This window comes from Bos grunniens, chromosome 20 (genome assembly GCF_055505025.1).
Source record: "Bos grunniens cultivar Pamir isolate PY7600 chromosome 20, Bosgru_T2T1.0, whole genome shotgun sequence".
Taxonomy (NCBI): domain Eukaryota; kingdom Metazoa; phylum Chordata; class Mammalia; order Artiodactyla; family Bovidae; genus Bos; species Bos grunniens.
In genome coordinates, this window is record NC_141184.1 from 61,605,549 (window position 1) to 61,631,640 (window position 26,092).

At 43.8% G+C, this 26,092-nt stretch overlaps 1 protein-coding gene across 3 annotated transcripts; it reads left to right on the top strand.

Moving 5' to 3' along the window:
• Positions 1–285: 285 nt before the first annotated feature.
• MARVELD2 (MARVEL domain containing 2) lies at positions 286–23,662 on the top strand. Of its 3 annotated transcripts, none has more exons than XM_086362073.1 (7): positions 286–432; positions 5,347–6,510; positions 7,636–7,671; positions 13,443–13,591; positions 17,798–17,969; positions 20,961–21,011; positions 21,609–23,662. In XM_086362073.1, the coding sequence occupies exons 2-7, from the start codon at positions 5,362–5,364 to the stop codon at positions 21,729–21,731; spliced, it is 1,680 nt and encodes a 559-aa protein (XP_086218199.1). In that variant the 5' UTR covers positions 286–432; positions 5,347–5,361; the 3' UTR covers positions 21,732–23,662. The 3 variants fall into 3 exon arrangements, with proteins under 3 accessions (XP_086218199.1, XP_086218197.1, XP_086218198.1); XM_086362071.1 differs by having other exon boundaries at positions 286–359; XM_086362072.1 differs by having other exon boundaries at positions 292–531.
• Positions 23,663–26,092: the final 2,430 nt, after the last annotated feature.

Genomic DNA, 26,092 nt, shown 5'->3' on the forward strand with positions numbered 1-26,092 from the left:
CCGGAGGGTTTAATCCAATGGCAACCCACTCCAGTATTCTTGCCTGGAAAATCTCATAGACCGAGGAGCCTGGTAGGCTACAGTCCATGGGGTCACAAACAGTCGGACACGACTGAGCGACTTCACTTTCTTTTCTTTTAAAGACCTTTCCAGAGCTCTCCCAGCGGAGCCTGATCCGAAGCTATTGCTGTAAGGTGTGGTTGGCGGGGGTGGGGGACACCGACCCGCCCAAGCCCCAGGCGGGAGTCTGGGCCTGACAAAGCCGGGCGGGGCGAAGCTCGGCCCGGCCCCGCCCCAGGAGCCCGATCTGGGTTTCGGAGCCGCGGGCGGCGAGGGCGCTTCGGCAGGTGGCCGCTCAGGTGAGCTGGGCCCAAGGGGTGGGGCCCACGTGACCGGGACGCGGGCCGGGAGGGGCCGGCGGACCCCAGGCAGGTGCGCGGTGGGGAGGGGGGTAGGCCCCTCGGAGCTTCCTGGCCGCGCGCTTGCTGCGCCGCCCGCCACCACCTTCGGCCGAGGCCGGCCGCCGGCGCGGTAAGGGGTGCGGGCCCCGGGGAGAGCTGGGGCCTGGGAAGCAGGAGGGCCCCTCGGCCAGCCAGGTTTCACGCGGCGGACACAGGTGCCGGGCGAGACGCGCCCCACCCCCGGCCGGGAAGCCGCGGTGCTTCCGGGCGCAGGGCTATTCCGACCTGGGCTGGTCCGGCCCAACTTAGTTCCGGCCGCTTTGGGCCGGAATCTTGAAAGACTGAAAATGCCTTTTCACTCCGACTCGGAGACGCGTACCTGGGGGTGCAGAGCTAAAGACCGAACCAATAGGTGGGGCGGGGTGCGGAGCGATGAGCCGCGGCCTGGGCAGAGACCCCGACAAGGATGCTTGCAACTTTTCCCGGTTCAAAGCGCAGTTCCCTTTCCACTGGAAACCAGTAGTGTGTGAAATCTGCCTGTGTCTGGGGCCCAGCGTAACTTTAAAAGCCAGCTAAGTGGTGATTCTGTGGTGTAAAGGTGACCAACTGGATTCCTGTAACTTTCCTGGGGAGACCGTTTCTTCTAATCACCGCTATGGTGTTTGCAGACCGAAAGAAGTCAGGGCCCCGGGGCTTGAACAAAACAAAAATTCGCCCTGCCTCAGCGTGCTGATTGTAACTGGACGCTCTATGAGACCCTGAAAGATGCTAGCGGTATCCAGATATAGAAATGTAAAAATACAACTGACTGAACCCTTCTAAAATCACATAATTTGCTATTACACATTTCTCCAAATTTGGAATTTTGACTTTTTAAGGTGATCTTAGGCTTCCCTTGTAGCTCAGTCAGTAAAGAATATGCCTGCAATGCTGGAGACCCGGGTTCGATTCCTGGGTCGGAAAGATCCCCCTGGAGAAGGAAATGGCAACCCACTCCAGTATTCTTGCCTGGAGAATCTCAGGAACAGAGGAGACTGGCGGGCTACAGTCCATGGGGCCACAAGAGTCGGACACGACTTAGCGACTTAACCAAACCACCACCAAGGTGATCTAATTCAAATAAGCTACTTTTCAGAAGTCTTTCTGTTGTTCAGTCTCTAAGTCGCGTCGCACTCTTTGCAACCCCATGTATGTAGCCCTGCCTGTTCTTCACTATCTCTTAGTTTGCTGAAACTCATGTCCATTGAGTCGGTGATGCCATTAGAAGTGAGCATAAATTAGATCCATTATGAGTGAGTGAAGTCGCTCAGTCGTGTCCGACTCTTTGCAACCCAATGGACTATAGCCTACCAGGCTCCTCTGTCCACGGGATTTTCCAGGCAGTAATACTGGAGTGGATTGCCATTTCCTTTTGCCAAACTGCTGCTGCTGCTGCTGCTGCTGAGTCGCTTCAGTCGTGTCTGACTCTGTGCGACCCCAGAGACGGCAACCCACCAGGCTCCCCCGTCCCTGGGATTCTCCAGGCAAGAACACTGGAGTGGGTTGCCATTTCCTTCTCCAATGCATGAAAGTGATCACAAAGTGAAGTCGCTGAGTAGTGTTCGACTCCTAGCTACGCCATGGACTGCAGCCTACCAGGTTTCTCCGTCCATGGGATTTGCCAGGCAAGAGTACTGGAGTGGGTTGCCATTGCCTTCTCCATTCGCCAAACTGGTATCCCTTAAATGCCTGTATATCAAAGATATTGAAGGATATGTAAAACTTGTTAAAGTTATTTGTTGTGCTTTTGCCTCTATTTTTTTTAGGAAAATGTATTTCAAGAATTATACTAGTACTACGCATTCTTAGAATTTAAGTACTTTTAGACAACAGATAAAGAGATAAAGGACCAAAAAATACTGCTAATTGCTATCATTTATATAAATTATTTTCTGTACTAAATTTTTTCTCCTACTTTTCATTGGGCACCATGTTGGGACTCACAGTTAATTCTTTAAAATTGGAGTGCCCCCTTAGAAAACCCCAGAATTTAGACCTCTCCAGCTCCACTCAATACCCAGGTGATTGTATTTAGTCTGTGGTAGTATATACCCTTCAGTGGGCAGCCTACCTACTTGTTAGCTTTGCCTGAACTTTTAACAGGTATCTTAGACTCTCTTTAGGCTGCTCCTCCAAGGACTAAGCTGGGCAGTGTAGAAATGTTGTAGATAAAATGATCTGATGTCTGGGATTTGCTTTAATCTATTCATGAATAAGGGGGAAGGTATAGATGAAACAGTATTGATAAGTTGATAATTATTGAAGGTTGCTAATGGGCACATAAGGGCTCGTAATACTATTCTTTCCACTTTTTATTGTGTTTGGAAGTTTCTTTATTAAAAATTTTAATTCCCTGTACAGAGAGTTTGACCTCTTCTTGCCATCTTTGTTGCCACCACCATGGCCCATTGGAGTACAGTTGACCCTTGAACAACACAGCTTTAAACTGTGAGGGTCCATTGAGATACTTTTTTTTTTTCCAATAAATATATGTACAGTACTGAGTGGTTTGCAGTTGGTTGAATCCCTGGGTTTGGAATCCCAACTACACCTTACCAACTCCTCCTGTGTTGGCCAAGGGTCAACTGTATTTCAGTGACCTCCTAGCCGGTCTCCCTCTTTTCACTCTTTTCTCCTGGAATGCACTATTAACACAGCATCCAGAGTGATCCTGTTTAAAAAGGTAATAACATCATGTCAGACCTCTACTGAAAATTTTCCAGTGGCTTCTCATGTCACTCCCAATAGAAGCCTGAATCCTTTCTAATGATTTTTAAGTCCTAAGGATTCAGACAGCCTCAATTCTGCTACGCACCCTCATGCTGTTGCTGCCTCCATGCCTCAACAATGCTAGGCACTCCCACTTTAAGGCTTTTATGCTAGCTGTTCCAGCTGCCCAAAACACTTCCCCTGATACCTGCCTGGCATCTTCTCTCATCTCCTTCGTTTCTATATTCAGATGTCTTGTTCTCTCTGAAGAATTCCCTGGCCACTCTATGTAAAATTATAGCATCCTATCCACACTGCACTTCTTACCCTCTTTCCTAACTTTGTTCGTTGGCATCTATTTCACTTGCCTTATCTATCATCTGTCATCCCTGCTCCCCACCCCCAGAATTTAAGCTGCATGAAGGCAAGGATTTCCATCAACTTTTTTCACTGATACATCTTCAGGAAACCTTGTGCGTGAGAGGTACTTGGTAAATAATTGTTTGAGTGATAGATCTCTGTTTGACAAAGTAAAAACAAAACCTTAGGAATTTCTAAATTGTTCAACATCGTAAAGGTGGGATTACCAGCTTTAATTCTGAGAACTTTACAGTGCCAAGTATAATACCATGTGCCCAGTGAGCCTTCAATAAATACTCATGAGCAGTTTGAGGGAGAAAAGCATTGTACCTTAAACATAGTAGTTATAATAGCAAATAGTTTCCTTTTTGCATATGTGTTCAGGTCATTGATTTCTTGAAGGAAATCATCAAGTTTGATAAAAAGTTATAGATATTTTCTATTTTTCAGATGGATTAAATACTCTCTAACACGACTGGGTGACTTCACTTTCACTTTTCACTTTCCTGCATTGGAGAAGGACATGGCAACCCACTCCAGTGTTCTTGCCTGGAGAATCCCAGGGACGGGGGAGCCTGGTGGGCTGCCGTCCGTGGGGTCGCACAGAGTCGGGCACGACTGAAGCAACTTAGCTTAGCAAGACAGCTTTTTGGGCTTCCTTTGTGGCTCAGCTGGTAAATAATCCACCTGCAATGGCAGGAGACCTGGGTTTGATCCCTGGGTTGGGAAGATGCCCTGGAGAAGGGAAAGGCTACCTACTCCAATATTCTGGCCTGGAGAATTCCATGGACTGTATAGTCCATGGGGTCGCAAAGAGACACCACCTTCTAAAAAGATTTTTTATTTATTTATGGCTACATTGGGTCTTTGTTGCTATGCACAGGCTTTCTCTGGTTGCAGTGAACAGGGGCTACTCTCTAGTTAACGGTGTGTGACTTATTGCAGAGCACAGGCTCTAGGTGCTTGGGCTCAGTTGCGCCCAAGCAACTCACAGGGTTGCGGCTCACAGGGTTAAAGCTTTGGGCGCAGTAGTTGTGGTCCACAGGCTTCGTAGCCCGGAGGCAGATGGAATCTTCACAGACCAGGGATTGAACGCATGTCCCCTGCACTGACATGCAAATTCTTAATCACTGGACCACCAGGCAAGTCTTCTGAGATACTTTATGAGTCTTTCCATGGCTCAGCAAATCACCTTTAAATAATTGCTCTGGAAAGAGTGATGTCCATGGGCATTGCTGTGGCTCTGAGAAGTCAATTTTCTAGTATCAAGCGTTATCCCATTAGAGTGGAAGAAGTGACTCCCAAAACATGACTTCCCAAGTTAGGAAGGAAAGGGGCTCTCCACTCCATGTGTTTACCAGACTGATTCTCGTGGGCTGTTCCAAAACAGACTTGAGTTAATGAAAGTGAGTATTTGCTGACCCATCAAATTTTGGTATGCTCAAACTCTTAAATATGTTTATTTAGATATTTGAGGAAAGGACTCTGCTTGGAATGTGTTAGCACCCTGCATTAAAATTTAGTCTCATTTTTGGTTTTTTACATTTTGTTGTTTATAGGGCTCGTAGGTAAATTTGACTTATAAATGCTGTAATCCCTAAGGTTTAAGATTTTAATTGCCCTTAAATCTCATAGAATGGTTCTGTATCCCTGGCTAATGTAATTGTTACACATGTTTAAAATGTATTTATTTGCTTTGTCATTCTCTATATCATGATGATTAGATATGATCATATTGGTTTCCTGAATATGATCATTTGCTACTAAGTGACTAAAACCAGCATCATTGAAGGGATACATAACTAAGCATAAGAGATAACTTTAATCCTGACCCCAGGTGTGAACATCACAAATGTCATCCAGTGACAGAAGATCCAGGAATCGGGACAGACACTATGATGAGGTCCCAAGGGACTCGGACTATCCAGATGGCACCGTAAGAACCTTCCAGACTCTTCGAGACAGTGAGCTGGCTGTGAGCGCTGATCCATTGCCACCACCCCCTCTCCCATTACAGCCACCCTTCGGCCCAGAATTCTACTCAAGTGACACAGAGGAACCAGCCATAGCGCCGGATCTCAAGCCTGTAAGACGCTTTGTCCCTGAGTCCTGGAAGAACTTCTTCAGAGGGAAGAAAAAGGACCCGGGGTGGGATAAGCCAGTGTCAGACATCAGATACATCTCCGATGGAGTGGAGTGTTCACCTCCAGCCTCGCCCACAAGATCAAACCATCGTTCACCCCCAAACTCCTGCAAAGATCCTCACGGCGAGTCCGAAGGCAGCTGGCATTCCCAGAAAGAGACTGAGGCCGTGTTTCCTCACGATCCCTATGGATCCCTAGGCCGACACACGCACACAGCCCGAACCTACAGCGAGAAGGTGGAGGAGTACCACCTTAAGTACTCCTACATGAAGTCGTGGGCAGGCCTGCTGCGGATCCTGGGGGTGGCCGAGCTGCTGCTGGGGGCCGGCGTTTTCGCTTGTGTCACAGCGTACATTCACAAGGACAGCGAGTGGTATAACATGTTTGGGTATTCACAGCCCTACGGCATCGGAGGCGTGGGTGGCCTGGGCAGCACCTATGGGGGCTATTACTACAGTGGCCCCAAAACTGCTTTTGTCCTTGTGGTTGCTGGCTTGGCCTGGGTGACCACCATCATCATCCTGGTGCTTGGCATGTCCATGTATTATCGGACCATCCTCTTGGACTCAAATTGGTGGCCCCTCACTGAATTTGGAATCAATGTCTCCTTGTTCATTTTGTACATGGCCGCAGCCATAGTCTACGTGAATGATACCAACCGAGGGGGACTCTGCTACTATCCGTTATTTAACACGCCAGTGAACGCAGGATTCTGCCGGGTGGAAGGAGGGCAGATAGCAGCCATGATCTTCCTCTTTGTCACCATGATTGTTTATCTCATCGGTGCTTTGGTTTGCCTAAAGTTGTGGAGGCACGAGGCGGCTCGGAGACACAGGGAATACATTGAGCAGCAGGAGGTAAGGGATTTCACCATCTTTGTTCTTTCTTTCTGCTATTAGCTCCCTCCTTAAATACCTATAGTTCTCAAAACAAAGCCGTCGTTGTTGTTTTTAATGGTCTGAAGTTCCAAAGGCCTCACTCCGTATCTGACGTGCTCTGACCAGATAACCCACTCTGGCGTGTCACTGCTGTGTAATGTCGCAAGTAGACCCCAGATGTGTAAGGTAATATATAGTTCGTTGGTTGCACTATTGTCTGTCCAATAGGTAAGAGAAGACACAGCTATTGAATTTCTATAAAGAAGAATAACAACATATTCAGTAAAGTAAATGGCCCATCATTAAGAACAATCTTGATTCCTTAGTATGGTAAGACTTAATAAAAAGCATAATTGTTCAGTTGCAAGAGCAAAGTGCTCATTTAAATCTGTAATGAAATCTGAAACCCACTTTTCTTGGAGTTTATAAATTTATCTCAGTATTGTAAGCATATTTTTAAGTTTTACATCTGTGTATGCAAAGTACAGAATTTTAAATTCTAATCAGTGTGAAATCAGATGGTGAAACACATCCTTATAATTTTATGTAATTTAATAATAATGGAGTTCTTAATATCACTTCAAATTCTATGTTATGATGGCTGTCACTCATATAATTCTGTTATTTCTTTTCCTTTTCCTAACAGAAGCTTGTTTTTATAAGACTTTGCATAATGGTTGATTAAACTTGAATGATGCCTGTTTGTGTTGCTGTAACTTCCTAAATGTTAAGACATACTGACGTGTAGCTTTTTTAATTATAAAATTAATAATGTAACCATTCCAAACTCTTTAATTGTGTGAGGCAGTGGGAATCAAGAATAAATAAAATCTCTAGGTAGTTCAAGGCAACTCCATAATCGTCGCCACCATCTCCTTATTGCCAGCTCTGCTCTCTGCTCCTGATTGACAGGGAGTCACAATTATTTCTCCTCCTCTCATTCTCCACTGGTCCATCAAAGTGTGGCCAGGAGAGTCAGGAATCCATCTGTAGAGAAGCAGTATCTATAAAATTGAAATTGGGCTGTAAATACAAAGGGACAAAACTATTTGCTCAGTAGCTTCACACACCTCTAAAAAGTCATTTTAACTCTTTCTGTTCCAGATAAGTGAGCCATCATTGCCATCGAAAAGGAAAATGGTAAGAACAAAGTCCACATCATATTTTATCTTTGGATTTGCCAATTTTCTCTCTTGTCTGTTTGTAGATCACCTGTCTGTAAAAGTATCTATTGCAGTAAGTTCGTAATAGAACTTTTTAGCTTTTTTCTAATACGAAGAGGGCCAAATCAGACAAGGCTATTTGTAGCATCTTTTGGTTTTGTTAGCTGAAAGTTTCTGCAAGTGAACACAGTTGGTTCTTATTATATATTTAATTTTTTTTTTAATGAAGGCGATTCTCCCTCATTTTTTTCAGTGTCTTCAGTTCTTCTCCATTCTTTCCTATTCTTGTCACGCTGCTTTCAGATGCCAAATTTTGTCGTGTTGGGAAAGAAATCCCCATTCCACAGTTTACTAACTGTGACGGTAGACAAGGTGCTTACCTTCCCAGGCCTCAGTTTCTTAATCTGTAAAATTGAGATACTAATAATTTCTACCTCACAAGTTTGCTTGAGAGGATTAACTGAGATGCTGTTATTATAATTATTGTATATATAGAATAATGTAATATATTTCAATCATAATTTTACCTCATTGAAAAGTTCTTTTTTTTAAGATATTGGGCATTATTTTTTTCCTTTTTTTTGGAGGCCGGGGAGGCCACATGGGATGCGGGATTTTAGTTCCTGGACTAGAAATTGAACGCGTGCCCCTGTAGTGGAAGCATGGAGTCCTAATCATTGGACCACTGGGCAAGTCCCTGGGCATTATTTCTAAGCAAGAAGATAAGAATCCAACCTTGGGATTTGTTTGTTTCTTTAAAAAGGAAGTGTATTCCCTTAATTCAAAATGCAAAAGGCTGTCTCACAAAGTCTTCTCTCGTCCCTGTATGGTGGCTTCCCAGTTCTCTCGTGGGGGCACCCAGTGTTACCAGTATCCTGTATTTCCTTTCAGGAGTGTGTTAGATCGATATCTATTTGCTTTACTCCTCCTTTTACACAAATGGTAGCATACCACACCTACTGTTATATCCCTTACTTTTTTCTCTTAACAATGTATTTCTAAGATTTTTCCTTATTAGTACATAGAAAACTTCTGCATTCTTGGTTTCTAACTACGGAATATTGCATTTTGTGGTTAGACTGTAATTCATTTAGTCAGATATTAACATGTAAGTTGTTTCTAGCCTCTCACTATTAAAAATAGTGCTACAGTGAATTACCTTATACATACGACTACATACTTACACGGACTTCCTTTCATATACGTGCAAGAACACTGAAATTCTGAGAAGAGAGTTTCTGGATCAAAAGACATGTACATTTTTGGTTTGACTGCCAGATTGCCCAGTAGAAGGTCTACCAATTTCTATCCCCAACACACTACAGGCTTCCTCACACCCTCACCACACAGTGTTAGGAAATTTGTTAACATCTGTCAACCTGGTAGGTGAAAAATATCACTAATGTAGAAATTTGCATTTCTCTTATCAGGAGTGAGGTTGAGCCTTTTTCATATGTTTGCATTTTCTTCCCTATTAACTGTCTGTTTATATCTTGTCCAGTTTTTTTTAACTGGGTTGCTAATTTCTTTAAGTTCTTTTTTGTTAAATGCATTCGTTTTGAAAATACCTTTGATGAGGTTCTTTTTTACTTTGTTCTCAATTATGTTGTAACATACAAATATTAATACTATTTGAAAACATCTTGTTCATGTTGAAATAAGAACGTTATTAAGTGGATGAGCAACAGCCTATCTCAGCAATCATGATTAAAGCATCGGTGTCATCATTAATTCATTCACTGAACAAACACATGACAGGTTGTGGGCCAGTGACATGGATGCAACAAGGAACATTATCTCCATTTCCCAGGGGCTTACAAATCTAGTGAAAAACACAGACAAAAGATTAGTGGAGTGATTGTGTGTGAGTGTGAGAGCAAGCGAGCAAGAAGTACAAAACTAAATAACTCACAGATTTGTGTTTCTATGTCATCTCCTCGGGAAATCAATTTATGAATGATAGTATCTCAAGTTCAACATTATTCACTGATCAAAGCAACTTTGAGGATCTGTAATTAGTCATGGTTTTTAAAGGGTCAGTTGCATTAAATGATTGACACATATATGAAGTCATCTGAATTACAGCTGAGCCTTGCTGTGGTTTTCTTGGAGATCCATAAATCTTTAGAAATCAAGGGATATCTGACCAGTCCTGACTGACCATGCATGGGAATAAGTGAGACTGGTATTAATAGCTGATCTATAGAATATTGAAGAGTTTCTCTCTCACAGGACAGTGTGGACCAAATGTTACAAACCTCTACAGTTTAAACATTGTTCATAGAATTAGAGAAATACTGCTTTGGGAGGGGGGCATTTTGGTTGTTTTTTAATTGTACTTTGTTTTAACTTCCTGATTCTCTTGTGTTTTAGTTCATTTTAAATGTTCATTTATTTATTCAACATTAATTGCATCAGGATATACATTTCAGTTAGACTTGTGACTAACTCAGTGACTAACAATCAGAGTAAGCTAAATGGATCATCAGTTTTCTACAGAAAGAAGTTCTAAGTCCTTAAGTGTTGAGCAGATTTCTAAACTAGAAAAGTCAAAATCTAACCTGAAGAAGTTCCCTGGTGGTCCAGTGGCTAAGACTCCACATTCCCAATGCAGGGGGTCTGGGTGTAATCCCTGGTCAGAGAACTAGATCCCACATGCTGCAACTAAGATCTGATGCAGCCAAATAAATAAATAATTTTTTCTAATCTAATCTGGGCATAAAAAGTAATAGTGTGGGTTTGGGATTGGGGTCTGTGCATCATGACATCAAATACACTTACAGGGAGGGACAATCAGAAATTGAACAAAAGCACCCTGAAACACATGTCTGACTCTCCCCATTTCCAACTTGACAATGTATTCCTCCAGCCCATTTTTTATTTGAAAAGCTTAGTAGTTGTATCCATAACATTACTTACCCCAGGCTTAATTGCTTTCTTTTGCCTCACAGCAAAGCTTTTCTGTGACAAGACTAGTTTTTGCTAGATGCAGAGAAAGGTCATGAAATCTGGGGCCATGTGTTTGTAATCTGGAGTACTGTTTGAGAGTGGTGTGTCCTAGGGCTGGAGCCCAACGAACTTCCTTCCTGTGAAAGCCTGAAGAGGTTTTCATTTTTGTGTCATGTCTAGTTCTAGATTTTTTTCCCCAGGAGATTTTCTGAATTGGTATCAGTGTGGTTCACCCAAAAGGAGTGAAAGAAAATGTTAAGAGCATAAAAACAGGGGGGAAAATGTAAAGCAGGTGAGATAGTCTGTGTGGAAATATGATTTCTTAGAACTCCTTTTTATATTAAAAGGTGAATCTTGGAATTAGGGACAGGCAGGTAAGGAAAATGAATAGCTTTGGCTTGAAAAAACTTGGTGGCTGCACCCATGAAATTAAAAGACACTTGCTCCTTGGAAGAAAAGCTACGACCAACCTATGTAGCATATTCAAAAGCAGACATGTTACTTTGCCAACAAAGGTCCGTCTAGTCAAAGCTATGGTTTTTCCAGTAGTCATGTATGGATGTGAGAGTTGGACTATAAAGAAAGCTGAGCGCCGAAGAATTGATGCTTTTGAACTGTGGTGTTGGAGTAGATTTTTGAGAGTCCATTGGGCTGCAAGGAGATCCAACCAGTCCATCATAAAGGAAATCAGTCCTGAATATTCATTGGAAGGACTGATGGTGAAACTGAAACTCCGATACTTTGGCCACCTGATGCGAAGAACCGACTCACTGGCAAAGATCCTGATGCTGGGAAAGATTGAAGGTGTGACGAGAAGGGGACTACAGAGGATGAGATGGTTGGATGGACATGAGTTTGAGCAAGCTCCAGGAGTTGGTGATGGACAGGGAGGCCTGGCGTGCTGCGATTCATTGGGTCGCAGAGTCAGAAACGACTGAGCTACTGAACTGACTGACTGACTGAGCGGGGAGCCTCACATGGACTCTCCTGTCCAATGTGACTACCTGGGTAGAGTTCGTGATTTTGACCATGCAGTCTGAGCCTGCCCCAGCGCTGCTGACCAAGAGGGTCAGTGTGCTCCCTAGACACTTCTCAGGCAGCTGTGGGGGAAAACAGGTTGTTAAATATTTAGAAGCTAGAAAGGGATGCCGTGAAATGGAAATTCACTTACTTAAGCCAAAAAATTTCCACTGATTTTAATACCATGTTGGATTTTCAAGATTAAGCATTAAAGAATTCAATAGGATGAAGAAGTGGCCTTCTGACCAGCGAGGAACAAAGTGCAACAGATGCTAACCTCAGAATATGTTTCCTAAAATAGTCTTGTTTGATCCCGTTTCCTCTGGGTTTTCTGCTCTCCACTCGCATTCCTGCTGTTTGGGTCCGTGGCTGGGCATCGTTTCTGCGGAGGAGCCCTGGTTCCCCTTCCACCTGCCGGGTGCAGGCTTCCCCTCTCAGTAGCCCTCCCCCAGGGCAAGTCAGCAGCCTCCACGTCTAAGCTGGGCTTATCCATGGGCTGCACTATTTGGTGAGTTAACAGTTGGAGGTTTTTAGCGTGAGCTAATGTTAAATGAGACCTCAAAGGCAGCCTCTGAGAGAGAGAGAAATCAGGAAACAAAGGATTTGCAAAGCTGCCTGACCAGGTAAAGAGCAAGGTTTTAAATTCCTGTTTTATATTTTGTTTTCAATAGACTAGGGTCCCTCCCCAGCCACTGTCAATTAGTTGATGGAGTTTTATTCAGCAAGCACAGACTGAAGACCGGAGGAGTGGAGGGAGCTTTCTTCTATGTCACGGAAAGCAGTATGCCTTTGCCCACCTCTGCCCATCACAGCCTCATTTCTAGTGTGCTACTCGGGCTTCCCTGGTAGCTCAGTAATTAAAGAATACGCCCACGATGTGGGAGAGCTGAGTTCGATCCCTGGATTGGGAAGATCCCCTGGAGTAGGAAATGGCAACCCACTCCAGTGTTATTGCCTGGAGAATCCCCATGGGCAGAGGAGCCTGGTGGGCTACAGTCCATGGGGTCGCAAAGAGTTGGACACGACTGAGCAACAAGCACAGCACCACAACCAGAACTTCAGGGAACTTTAGGATTGAGTGATACACATTTAGGAATACCAGGGCTTCCCTAGTGGCTCAGACGGTAAAGCGTCTGCCTGCAATGCGGGAGACCTGGGTTCGATTCCTGGGTTGGGAAGATCCCCTGGAGAAGGAAATGGCAATCCACTCCAGCACTCTTGCCTGGAAAATCCCATGGATGGAGGAGCCTGATAGGCTACAGTCCATGGGGTCACAAAGAGTCGGACACGATATACATTTAAGTAAACTGATTTCCTCCTTTTATTCATTTAAAGAACCCAAAAGTCAAAAAGTACTGTTTTTGAGGGGCTTTAGGTTTTTTTTTTTCTTGGCTGTGCCATGCAACTCACAGGGCCTGGGCTTTCAGCAGTGAGAGCGCAGTCTTAACTAGAAAGGCCTGGGTTTTCATTGTTGCTTTTCACTTCATAGCTGTGAGACCTTGAATTCACTGAATCTCTCTGAACCTTACTCCTTTATTTGTAATGTGGAAACCCCTCTCCTGGAATCCACCAGCCTCTCCAGCCTGCTTGGTATTCTGGGCACTGCCCAGTGGGGCCCCCAAGCACTCTATTCCTTTTTTTTTTTTTAATGAGACTAGATTTTTAAATTATTATTATTTATTTATTTTTGACTGTGCTGGGTCTTTATTCCTCTAAGAATGAAGTTGAGTTTTTTTGGCTCTGTTTATAAATAAATCCTCTTTTCCCCTCTAACTGTAGTGTGACATGGCCACCAGTTGTGAGAGACAGAGAGACCAAGAAGTTAATTTTAAAGAACTGAGAGCAACAAAAATGAAACCTGAACTTCTGAGTGGACCTATTCCCCCGGGCCACATCCCAAAACCCATTGTGATGCCAGACTACGTGGCGTGAGTATCTGCCTTTCTTCAAGGTAGAGATAGCAAGGTTCCATTTGGAATTTCATTTTTCTGTTCATCTTCAAGTTAATACTCTGCTTAAAGTCAATTATATTTGAACAGTTGTTTGTTTCCTGAGAGGTAGTATATTGAACTGAAGGTACAGTATGGTCACTGAGAAATAAGGTAATAAGCTGATTTCCTGTTCCTCTTGTTTTAATGAAAAAGTTATCACTTTGATTTTCTTTTCTTCCAATTTTGAGATATAAGTGACCTACAGCACTGTTTATGTTTAGTGTGTACAGTGTAATGAAATCATGAACTTACATGCATTATAAAATGTTCATCACAGTAGGTTTAGTGAACATCCATCATCTCATATAGATATAAAATTAAAGAAAGGAAAAAATTTTTTTCTTGTGATGAGAACTCTTAGGATTTGCTCTTTTAATAATTTTCATATATAACATACAGCAGTGTTAATTGTGTTTATCAGGTTGTATATTGCGTCTCTGATACTTATTTATCTCATAGCTGAAAGTTCATAGGTTTTGATGACCTTCATCCAATTTTCTCTCCCTAAACTTCCTCTTCCCCTACCCCTGCCTCTGGTAACCACAAATCTGATCTCTTTTTCTATGAGTTTGTTTTTGAAGCATGATTGACCTACAACAGTATGTTAGTTCCTGGTATACAACATAATGATACAGTATTTCTATACTTTTCAAAATCATCCCCAGGATAAGTCTGTTATCATCTGTCATCAAACAAAGATACTACGTAGTTATTGACTATACTCCCTGCACTGGACATGTCCTACCTGTGACTCATTTATTTTGCAGCTGAAAGTTTTTACCTGTTAATCTGCTTTACCAGTTTCTTTGTTTCCCCCACCTCTCTCCTCTCTGGCAACCACTACTTACAGGTGACATAGATGGTTTTACGGCTTCTGTCTTTTAACCTTCCTACTGGCTTTATACGGGCTTCCCTGATGGCTCAGAGGGTAAAGCGTCTGTCTGCAGTGCAGGAGACCCAGGTTCGATTCCTGGGTTGGGAAGATCCCCTGGAGAAGGAAATGGAAACCCACTCCAGTACCCTTTCCTAGAAAATCCCATGGACAGAGGTCTGGTAGGCTACAGTCCATGAGGTCGAAAAGAGTCGGACACGACTGAGTGATTTCACTTTCACTAGCTTTGTACACCGAGAAGGCAATGGCACCCCACTCCAGTACTCTTGGCTGGAAAATCCCATGGATGGAGGAGCCTGGTAGGCTGCAGTCCATGGGGTCGCACAGAGTTGGACACGACTGAGCAACTTCACTTTAACTTTTCACTTTTATGCATTGGAGAAAGAAATGGCAGCCCACTCCAGTGTTCTTGCCTGGAGAATCCCAGGGATGGCGGAGCCTGGTGGGTTGCCGTCTATGGGGTCGCACAGAGTCAGACAAGACTGAAGTGACTTAGCAGCAGCAGCAGCAGCAGCTTTGTACAGGGCTGATTTACTACCTTTACTGTATATTTGCCTTTACCAATAAGATTTTTCTTTTTTTAATTTTCAGGTTTCTAGTTAATGGTCTTTTCTACTTAAAGAAGTTCCTTTAACATTTCTTGTAAAGCTAGTTTGGTAGTACTAAGTCTTATCTTCTGCTTGTCCATAAAATTGTTTGTTTGTTTGTTCTTTGTTTTTGTCTGTAAATTTTTGATTTCTCCATCATATCTGAATGAAAGCCTTACCAGGTAGAGTATTTCTTGGTTGTAGATGTTCCCCTATCATCACTTTGAATATATTCTATCACTCCCTCCTGGCCTACAGAGTTTCTACTGAAATGTCACGTGATGGCCTTATGCCAGTTCCCTTGTGATAAATTGTTGCTTTTCCTTTGTTGCCCAGGCTAGGGAAGTTTTCAGCTATTAATGTGTCTAAATATTTTCTCTGTCCCTTTCTCTGTCTGTTCTCCTTCTGGGACCCCTATAATGTGAATGTCAGTGTTCATCATGCTGCCCCAGAGGTCTCCTAGAGTGTTCTCACATTTTTTTGTTAAATCTTTTTTTGGCTCAAGTGAGTGATTTCCATTGCTCTGTCTTCCAGTTTGCTGATCTGTGGCTGTGTATCATCTTATCTACTATTGCCTCCTTTTCGGTAGAGTTTTCATTTCAGTTATTATATTCTTCAGCTGAGCTCGGCGTCCTTTTTATTTTTTGACTCTTTGTTTAAACCTTCTAACTTCTCACCCTGCTCATGCACTCTTCTGCTGAGTTCTTTGAACATCTTTATGAGTATAATCAGGTAGTTTGCTTATTTCCACTTTACTTGGTTTTATGGAGTTTTATCTTGTTTCTTCATTTGGAACATAATTTGCTGTGGCTTCATTTTGCCTAATTTGCTGTTTTTATTTCTGTGTGTTTGGTTGGCAGTTTTGTTTCTTGACCTTAAAGTAGTGGCTTTTTGTAGAAGATGTCCCGTGTGTCCCCGCGGCGCACTCCCTTCTCATCACCAGAGCTGCATGCTCTAACCGTATCCCCTGTGATGGCTACATGGGCCCTGCTGTGACGGCAGGCTGCCTACCGTGGATGTCTGATCAGCGTGGCTGCCTCCTAGTCCTGCCGCCAGGCCCGGCCTTGTGTGGAGGTTGCTGGCCACTGGTGGGTGGAGCTGGGTCATAAGGTTGATGCCTGTGAAGTCCCGGGGGTCCTGAGGCTAGTGTTGGTCCACAGATGGGCAGAGCTGGTTTCCAGGGTTGGTGGTTGCAGGCCTGGGGAGCCCAGGTCTAGGGTCAGCCTGCTTGAATGAGGCTAGTTCCTAGCATGGCTGGCTGTGGGGTCCAGGGTGTCTCAAAGCTTGTATCCGGTCCCAGGGCAGCTGCTTTGGGGCCCAAAGTGTCTCAGAGCTGAGCTTGGTCTTCTGGTGCTGGTGGGTATGCTGGGGTCTGGCCAGGGGAAAGAAAGGTGGGCGGGGGTGGGGGGGAGGGTTAGTCCGATGACTTCAGCCTGTCAATGGGAAAGCTGGGGCCCAAGGGATCCCAAGGGTAGTGCCAGTCAGCTGGTGGGGTGACGCCAGGTCCCGGGGTCCTGGAGTTGGTGTGCGCCCACTAGTAGGGCCAGGTGCTGGGGCGAGTGCTGGCCCACAGGTAGGCAGAGCTGGGTCCTGGGGTCTCTGGCTACAGGGTCTAGGGGTCCCAGAGCTGGTGTTGGTCTTCTGGTGGACGGGCCCACCTGGCCCCCTAGTGAGTGATACTGTGACCCCACCTGGCTAGCTGCTGGGCCTGAGGCATCCCAGTACTGGTGCTCACAGGCTGGTGGGCCGGGCATCCCAGTACTGTGTTCACAGGCTGGTGGGCAGGGCATCCCAGTACTGGTGCTCACAGGCTGGTGGGCCGGGCATCCCAGTACTGTGCTCACAGGCTGGTGGGCCGGGCATCCCAGTACTGTGCTCACAGACTGGTGGGCCGGGCATCCCAGTACTGTGCTCACAGACTGGTGGGCCGGGCATCCCAGTACTGTGTTCACAGGCTGGTGGGCAGGGCATCCCAGTACTGTGCTCACAGGCTGGTGGGCAGGGCCTGGTCCCTGCACCAGGAAGCCGGAGGGAGGGTTCCAGAATGGCGCTTGTGGTAGAACGAGCTCTGCGGAATAGCTGCTGTCAGTGTCTGTGTCCTCAGGGCGAGTTCCAATTACCTCTTGCCTCTCTGGGAGGCTCTCCAGGATCAGCGGTGGGTCTGACCCAGACGTCTTTCAAATAACTGCTTCTGCTCTGGATCCCGGAGCGTGTGAGATTTTGTGTGCGTCTTTTAAGGGTAGAGACTATTTGCCACAGGCCTCAGAGTCTCCCGAAAGTAAGGCTTGCTGACCTTCAACACCAAATTTTCTGGGGCCTTGTCTTCCCAGTACAGAAGAGCCCAGTGTGGGGCTCAGACACCTCACTCCTTGAGCAGACCTTCTGCAGTTGTAGTCAGCTTCCCGTTTGTGGGCTTCCCATCCAGGGGTATGGGTCTTGACTTTACTGTATCTCTGCCCTCCTACCCATCTTGTTGTGGTTGCTTCTTTAGTAAACATCTTTAGTTGTAGAAGATATCGTCTGCTAGTGTTCTGGTCTCTCTCAGCAATAGTTGCTCTATAAATAGTTGTAATTTTGCTGTGGCCATGGAAGGACGTGAGCTCAGGATCTTCCTACTCCACCGTCTTGGCCACGCTTCAACTTTGGTTTATTTTTTTCCCTCAGGAAATACCCTATGATTCAGACAAGTGATGAGCGAGAACGCTATAAAGCTGTGTTCCAGGACCAGTTTGCAGAGTACAAAGAGCTCTCCGCAGAAGTCCAGGCCGTCCTGAGGAAGTTTGATGAGCTGGATGCCGTGATGAGCAGATTGCCGCATCGTTCAGAAAACCAGCAGGTGAGGGCCTGCACTGTTGGGGAAGAGTTCCAATAGAGGAAGGATGAATTCTGACTTTGTCCAAAATGTAGAGAAGGCATAACCGTATACATCTGCTGTCTGGGGAAGTCACTTGAGATCTTCAGGGTGACAATTCAAAATATATCATTTAATGTCTTTTGCTTTCAATTGTTAAACTGCATTTTATTTTCCTACTTAAGTAAAATATAAATTTGCCTAAGGTGCACACTGAGTCAATTAGGGTCCCAAAGGAGACAGACAGCACACTCAAACTAAGATAATTGGAGGAGAGTTTATTCACAAATGGTGGACGGAGTGTAGAGGAGCCGCCAGTGGCCGTGCATTCTCCAGGTAAGTCACAGCTGAGCAGCTTGCACCCCAGGCCCAGAGAGCACAGCGGGTAAGGGTGGAAAGTGGACCTGAGGCTGCACGTGTGAGCTGCAGGGCCCGTGCTTCAGACCGATGACCGTGGCTATGGCAGAAAGGAAAACCAAGGTGGACATGGCAGTCATAGGAGACTCATGCTTTTTCTCTAATGTTTTGTCTTTTTCACATTTTAATATCTGGGAAATTAGGATGCCCTCATAATCAATGGCATTTTTTTACCTGACATGCATTTCTTTCATTGAAATATAATTCACATGACATAAATTCATTGCTTTTAAGTGTCAATTCAGTGGTTTCGTGGTTTTTTTGTTTGTTTGTTTTGGGTGTTTGTGGGGTTTTTTAGCTATGCCATACAACCTGCGAAATCCCAGTTTCCCTGATTAGGGATTGAACCCACTCCCTCAGCAGTGTAAGCCCAGAGTCCTAACCACTGGACTGTCAGGAAACTCCCTAGGTGGCTTTAATATATTCACAAAGTTGTATAACCATTACCACTCTAATTCCAGAACATTTTTATCACCCCTACAAAAAAAATATACCCCTTAGAACTAATTCCCCACTTCCCCCCTCTCCAACCACTGACAACGACTAATGCTTTCTGTCTGTATGAATTTGCTTATTTTGAACACTTGGTGTAAATGCAGTAATATAAGTGTGTGCATGCTCTGGCACTCAGTTGTGTCCAACTCTTTGCAACCCCGTGGACTGTAGCCCACCAGGCTCCTCTGTCCGCAGAATTTTTCAGGCAAGTTTGCTGAAGTGGGTTGCCATTTCCTCCTCCAGGGGCTCTTCCCAACCCAGGGATCAAATGCGCATCTCCCGCACTGGCAGATCCTTTACTGCTGCGGCACCTGGGAATTGGCCTCGAATGTCTGGCTTCTTTTGTTTAGCCTCATGTTTTCAAGGTTCATCAATGTTGGGTCAGAAATCAATATTTCATTATTTTTTGTGGTGGAATAATAATATTCCTTTGTATGAATTTTTTTATCCATTTATCAGACAATGGACAGTGAATCGTTTCCATGTTTGGGCTATTATAAATAATGCTGCTATGCACATTTGTGTGTAAAGGAACACACATGTAAAGGAACATTTATCCTTTATAAAAAGAATGTATTAATCTAATCTACCACTTGTGTCATTGAAATTTTTAAAACTCATACAGCATTTTTTTAATAAATGTCAAATGTATGTAAATAGAGTCTATATCCATATTATATGGGGCTTGCCTGGTGGCGCAAAGTGGTAAAGAACCCGCTTGCCAAAGGAGGAGACATAAGAGTCACAGCTTCAACCCCTGGGTCAGGAAGATCCCCTGGAGGAGGGCATGGCAACCCACTCCACTGTTCTTGCCTGGAGAATCCCATGGACAGAGGAGCCTGGAGGGCTACAGTCCATAGGTTGCAAAGAGTTGGACACGACTGAAGCAACTTAGCACACACATGCATATTTTATATGTAGATATGTATATTCTTCTCCTGAGACCTCTGTTAGTTGGGCATTTTGTTTTGACCAGACTTTTACACGTACATTTAAATGAGTTATAACTATGAGCTCTCCAAGCCCAATGTGTGGAGTCGTGACATTTTCCCAGTCTTGGAGTGATGGAAAGGTGTTGGCTGCGAGACACCTGTACAGGGAACCAGGAGGAGTCCAGCACAGAAGGCAGGCCCAGGATCAGTTAGTACCGTTTGGTGAACAGACAAGGTCCACAGTTCCAAGAAGGGCGACCAAGTTTAGATGAGGAAGGGAGGAGCAGGCGCCAAGCATCTAGATCAGCGCAGGTTGGAAATAGCAGGCTGGTTGGCAGACAGATGTTAGAAACCCAACCGTCTTGTGTGGTCTCGAAGCCCAGGCCCGGTGGTCTCAGGTTTGTAGGCTGCTTATGAGTGAACAGGGCTCAGGAGGTGGGTCTGCAGTTGGTGGGGTGGCAGGGTCCTGATTACAGCAGGCACAGAGACACTGAGTCCTCCAATGATAATCCCACAGGGTGTCGACAATACTCATTTCCTCTGGTTTTTACCACGGCTTGGCAAGTAAGTAGCCAAACGACAGGGCCGCAGTTAGTCTCGGTGTCTCCTCCAGGCCTTATCCAAAGTGGAGATATTAATTGTATCACAAAAGACAGCCTCTGGTCCTCAGGCTGAGCTCTGCACGGGCAGGAGTCTGCCAGCCAGGCTTATTCGTCTCCACTGTGTACTCAGTACTCAGTGGCCAGTGTACTATTGAGACATTCTTTTTTTCCCCCCTCGCTGTGCTGGATCTTGGTTGTTGCCTGCGGGCTTTCTCTAGTGCCAGCGAGCGGGGGCTTACTCTCCAGTTGCGATGCCCAGGCTTCTCATTTCAGTGGCTTCTCTTGTTGCAGAGCGCGGGCTCTAGAGCACCGGGCTTCAGTAGTTACAGCACTGAGGCTCAGTAGTTGTGGCACACGGGCTTAGTTGCTCTTTGCGGCATGTGGGATCTTCCCAGACCAGGGATCGAACCCATGTCCCCCTGCATTGGTAGGCAGATTCTTAACCACTAGACCACCAGGGAAGTCCTCTTGAGATACGATCTGAGTAACTGCAAGTATTTTCATTCACGTATATGATATATTATTTTTAGGAACATGAGAGAATTTCAAGAATCCACCAAGAGCTTAAGAAAAAGAAAAATGTGAGTAAAACCATTTCCTTCTTATGGTATAGCCTTATCCAGGTACAGTGGTGTCGGCTGACAGACTTCAGATTGTTGAAGCTAATGTAGTTCTTGTTTTGTGATTCTTAAGATGCTACTTGTTAGGAACCGCGGTTGGCTGCTGGGCGCCCTCTGTCCTCTCTGTCCTGAATACACTCTGCTGTGTCCTGCTTTAGGAACCCAGGGAAATGAGCCCCCTGACGGAGCTCTTCACCCACATTCATTCACAGATTTAAGTTCTTCTAGAGGTTTCTAATTCCATCCCTAACTTAATTGCACAAATCAGTAGAGGCTGGGGAGTGCTTTTAGTAATCCATGGTTTACTCTTTAATGTATTCTAAACTACTCAAGTTAAGGGCACGTTAGCTCTCTACTTCTGACTCAGTTTTGCTGTGAACCAAAAGCTGTTCTAAAAAATAAAATCTACTGAAGTACATGTAGAGAACTTCCTATTATTCTAGTTGGGCAGATTTTGAAATCTGCTATGAAAAGCCATTTTCTGGGTGATAATGTGTGTTTCTATGGTTTTCACTGAGGAAGCCAGCGGCCAGGATAACAGCTATGTTTCTTTTCCAGGATCCTACATTTCTAGAAAAAAAAGAACGCTGTGATTATCTGAAGAATAAACTTTCTCACATAAAGCAAAAGATTCAAGAATATGATAAAGTAATGAATTGGGATGTACAGGATTATTCTTAAAACTTATTTGAAGCCACTTTTTTATATCATGCTTAATATTTATTTACTATCTTTTTTATGCTGGTGTCTGTGAGAGAGAAGCAAATGCCTCATGAATAGGCTTCTGGTTGGTTTAGCTGGTAAGTCACGTTAAGACAGTTTGCAGTTGCATTTCAGACATTTCAAAACAAATTCAAATTTACTAAGGGCCTTTACTGAGAGTGGAAGAAATTCTGGACTCATCTGTGTGCAAGTTATATTTATGTTGTTCAAATTGATTCAGATATTGTGTCCTTGTGGTGTGACGATCGAGTGAAGTCATCAGTCCTGGTGCTGCTCTTTCCTTTTTTATTTAGGCCGGTTCCTGGGACTTCTTAGGACAAATGTCTCATCCCAGCCAAAGATGTCATTTCTTCCCTTGAAAGGGGTTTGAATCCAAGATCAACATTTTCAAGCCTTATGACCGTGGGCAAGTTGCTTAACCTGTCTGTGTCCATTTCCTCATCTGTACAATGGGGCAAATTATAGTACCTACCTCACAGGGTTGTTATGAGGATTAAATGAGTTACTTTTGTGAGCACTTGGAGCACACTGTAAGCACTGCACCAGTGTTTGTGAAATACAGACGTGTTTGTGGAGTGAATAATCTACCCAGAGTTAAGTCTCAAAGAAAGGACCTTAATGAGCAAGTCCAGCCAGCTAACCCAAGGCCATGGCCTGTAAATAACTCTTACACACGTTGCTTCCCTGTGGCCCTGTGCCCACTGGGGTCCAGTGCAACCTTCTTACCTTTCTTTAATCAACGTCACTGTGTTCCCACTTCATGTTCCCACAGCCCAGCCATTCCTCTAAACCTCAGATAGAAAGACTGAGCTTTTACTGTTTCTTTTTCTGTCCTGTTTAGACGTCCATCCTAAGGCCCCGTGATGTTACATCTTACTTAGAACCTCCCTTCGCTTTATTGGAATGCTTCATCACCCCAAGAATTAGCTTGACTTCAAGGCTGTATTCATGAGAAATGTTTTATTTTTGTTAATGTGAACAAGAGACTGCCTTGAAAATGTTTTTAAAAAAATCATTGTTATTGGACCCTATTCGGCAGCATCTATCTTGTAGATAATTTCCCAGGTAGAGAAGTACAAGTCACTAAGTCGTGCCTGACTCTTTTGACCCCATGGACTGTAGCCCACCGGGCTCTTCTGTCCATGGAATTCTCCAGGCAAGAATACTGGAATGGTTGCCATTTCCTTCTCCTGGTGAGAAAGAAGTAAGTAAGTAGTAGTAAGGAAGTAGTAGGAAGTAAGTAAGAAGTAGTAAGACATAAAACTAATGCTTTGGAAAGATAAAATTAAGGAGCAGCAAAAATGTTTAGAAAAAAGGAGACCAGGTGGGAGAATGCAGCAAAGCAGAAATATAATGTTTGCTTCATATAGCTGCCATTCACATAATTAATACTTGAGGAATTTTCTAAGGTGATAAAACCAAAGAAAAGCATGTGGAAAAACAAATTGGTTACCGAATAAGCTTTCTAGTTCTTCTTTGTCAGTGAAATCTCATTTAGTGTATATTGTTAATATTTTCAGTCCTCAGTTCTCAGACAAGGCTTAGGGTGCTACGAATCTTAAGAGGTGATACTGAGGGAAGTGTGAGGCCCCCTCTGAAACCCTTCTCATGAACTAGAACAGCTTCACTTTCTGTTTTATATACTGGGGTCCCATGTTAACATTTCACTTAAAAACACCTATGCTTTAAAAAAAAAGATGAAATAATACCACTTTGATTAACTATAAAGAGTTAGATTAATACTGAAATGAAGTGTCAGGGAAATTTAACTTGTGAAACTATATTTTACTATAATTGTAAATGTTAATCTTTGAAAACCCGTGTTGTAATGTTGATTTTTGCAGTTTTTATGTAAATACGTAGGTTTATTAAAATTTCAGTTACCTGTTGTTTTGTGTGTGCCCTTTATTGTTTACCTTGCTGGCATTCCTGAGTTGACTGGGCATGTTCTTGAAAATATTTTCCATTATCAGAAAATAAAGTGGAAAGTCATTGGAAGCTTGTAGGTCATAATGCTCAGGTGACTCCTCCCCCACTACTTGCAGGAATTCAAAGTCAAGGCCGCTTTTGGTTTCCTTAGGCTGCCTGCCTTAACCAAGTACCACAGGCTTAACACAGAAGTGTGTTGTCTCACAGTTCTGCAGGCTGGAAGTTGCAATCAGGGTGTCAGCATGACCAAGCTCCCTTGAAGCGTGTTGGGGAAGCCTTCCAGCTTCGGATGCTTTTGGCTGGCTGTCTTTGACCTTCTTGACTTGAGTACATATCCCCTCAATCCTCTGTCCTCACGTGTCCCTCTCCCTGTGCCTGTCTTCACACGGCCGTCGTATTGGATCAGAGACCAACACTCTCTAGTCGCCTCATCTTAACTGATTATACCTGCGAAGACCCTGTGTCCAAACACTGTCACATTCTGAGGTCCCAGAGATTAGGACATCAACCTATCCTTTTTGGAGGGGACACAGTTCAACACATAACAGCCACCGTGAACAAGCTGTGAGATTCAGAAAAAGAGTTCCCTGTATATTTTTTATTTCAGCTGACTTTTGACATGTATTCTATTTTGAAACAGTATGAGAACATATCAGTATATCTAAAATTTGGAAGGAGAATAGTATATATCCTTCACTCATTCATTTGCCAGTTATATGCCAAGTGCCTTCTTTGGCCAGATGTTCTAGTACTGAAGATTTGGTAGTCAGTAAAACAGGAGAGACCCTGTCTTAACAGGAGATACAAATGAGAAGCCAAAGGGATGGTGATGAAGTATGCATTTTTCTTATGTGCATTTCTAGAAATGGTCTGCATAGCCTGAAACTGAGATGCCCCACTGTTTAAAAGATAGACAATATAGGGAAAAAATATAGTTTTTTCTGACTCATATTTTTTTAATTAAAAAATTTTAAAGGAGAAAAAAAAAACTAATAGACACAAAAGCTTAGAAAATGGAAGTCCTACCATGCTGTTCGGAATATATTCTTCTAGTCTTTTGATAATACATAGAATCATTTTAAGTAGTCTCCTTTACTACCATAAGTCTGTGTTTAAAGAAATGAATCTGGGAGGTGCACCAGCGTGTGGTAAAGCAGCTCTCCTACGCTAGAGAAGATACGCTGAGTCAGAAGGAAGGTAAGGAGAGCCCAGCAGAAGGGGAAGGTGCACTTGGAGCTGGCAGCAACCAAGGCTGTTATTTCCTGTGTGATCTCAACAAAGGAACCTGAGCGTTAGCCTCCTTACCTGTGATGGGATAGTATTACTACCTGATGATACTGTTATCAAAATTAATGAAATACTGTTAGTAAAATTTCAAGAAGATGCTTGTATAATTAGTGGTGGCTAGATACTCAAACTATACTTTTCATGGAGTTAGATAATGATCTGTCTGTTTTAAAGACAGAATATCAAAAATGACTAATAATAATGATAAAAGGTTTTCTCAGGAAGTATAGGTAATGTGCTAACTGTAGAAAATGTAGAAAATGATAATAAGCTTATGCACTTCCTCCCAAGCTCACGCAAATAAAACTGCCCATAATTTTGACCCCTAGAGATAGTCACTGTTTACATTTGAGATCATATCCTTCCATTCTCATCTTACACAAGTGTATGTATAAGCATGTAAAGAAAGAATTGTGGTATTTACAGAACAAGTTTATTACAAATAGCATGCTGTGTTTTGCATTTTACTTAATAAAACATAATTTTTCTGAATGTAGAGTTTTTATGTTTTCTGTTTCATTTTAATGCAATGCAGTTATCATTGTTTCAAAGTGATTAATGCTCATATTGTGGGAAAATAAAGAATGGGAGTTAGTTCTAGATTCAAGCTGCGTGGCCTCAGGCAAGTCACTGAACTCTGAGCAATGGAATTAGATGAGACAAAAGTACCTGATATAATTTTGTAAACCATACGTCTCTGTGAAAATCCTTAATTTATTTTTCTATATTTTTTGTTCTGATAATGTTATCAATAAGAACTTTTCATTAGTAGTCTGCAGTGCATGTGTGCTCAGTCGTGTCAGACTCCACAATCTCATGGACTGTATAGCCCACTGGATTCCTCTGTCCGTGGTATCCTCCAGGCAAGAATACTGGAGTGGGTTGCCATTTCCTTCTTCAGGGGATCTTCCCAGCCCAGGAATCAAACCCACGTCTCCTGCATTTCCTGCATTGGCAGAAGCCACCTTGGGAAGCCCAATAAACATATTTATTATATAATCAGGACTTCTTTGGAGGTCTATATATTCTGGTACAGCCAGAATGTCCTTCACATATACAAAGAACATTTCCATTTCAACTGATTGAAGCCACAGTGCATGCGG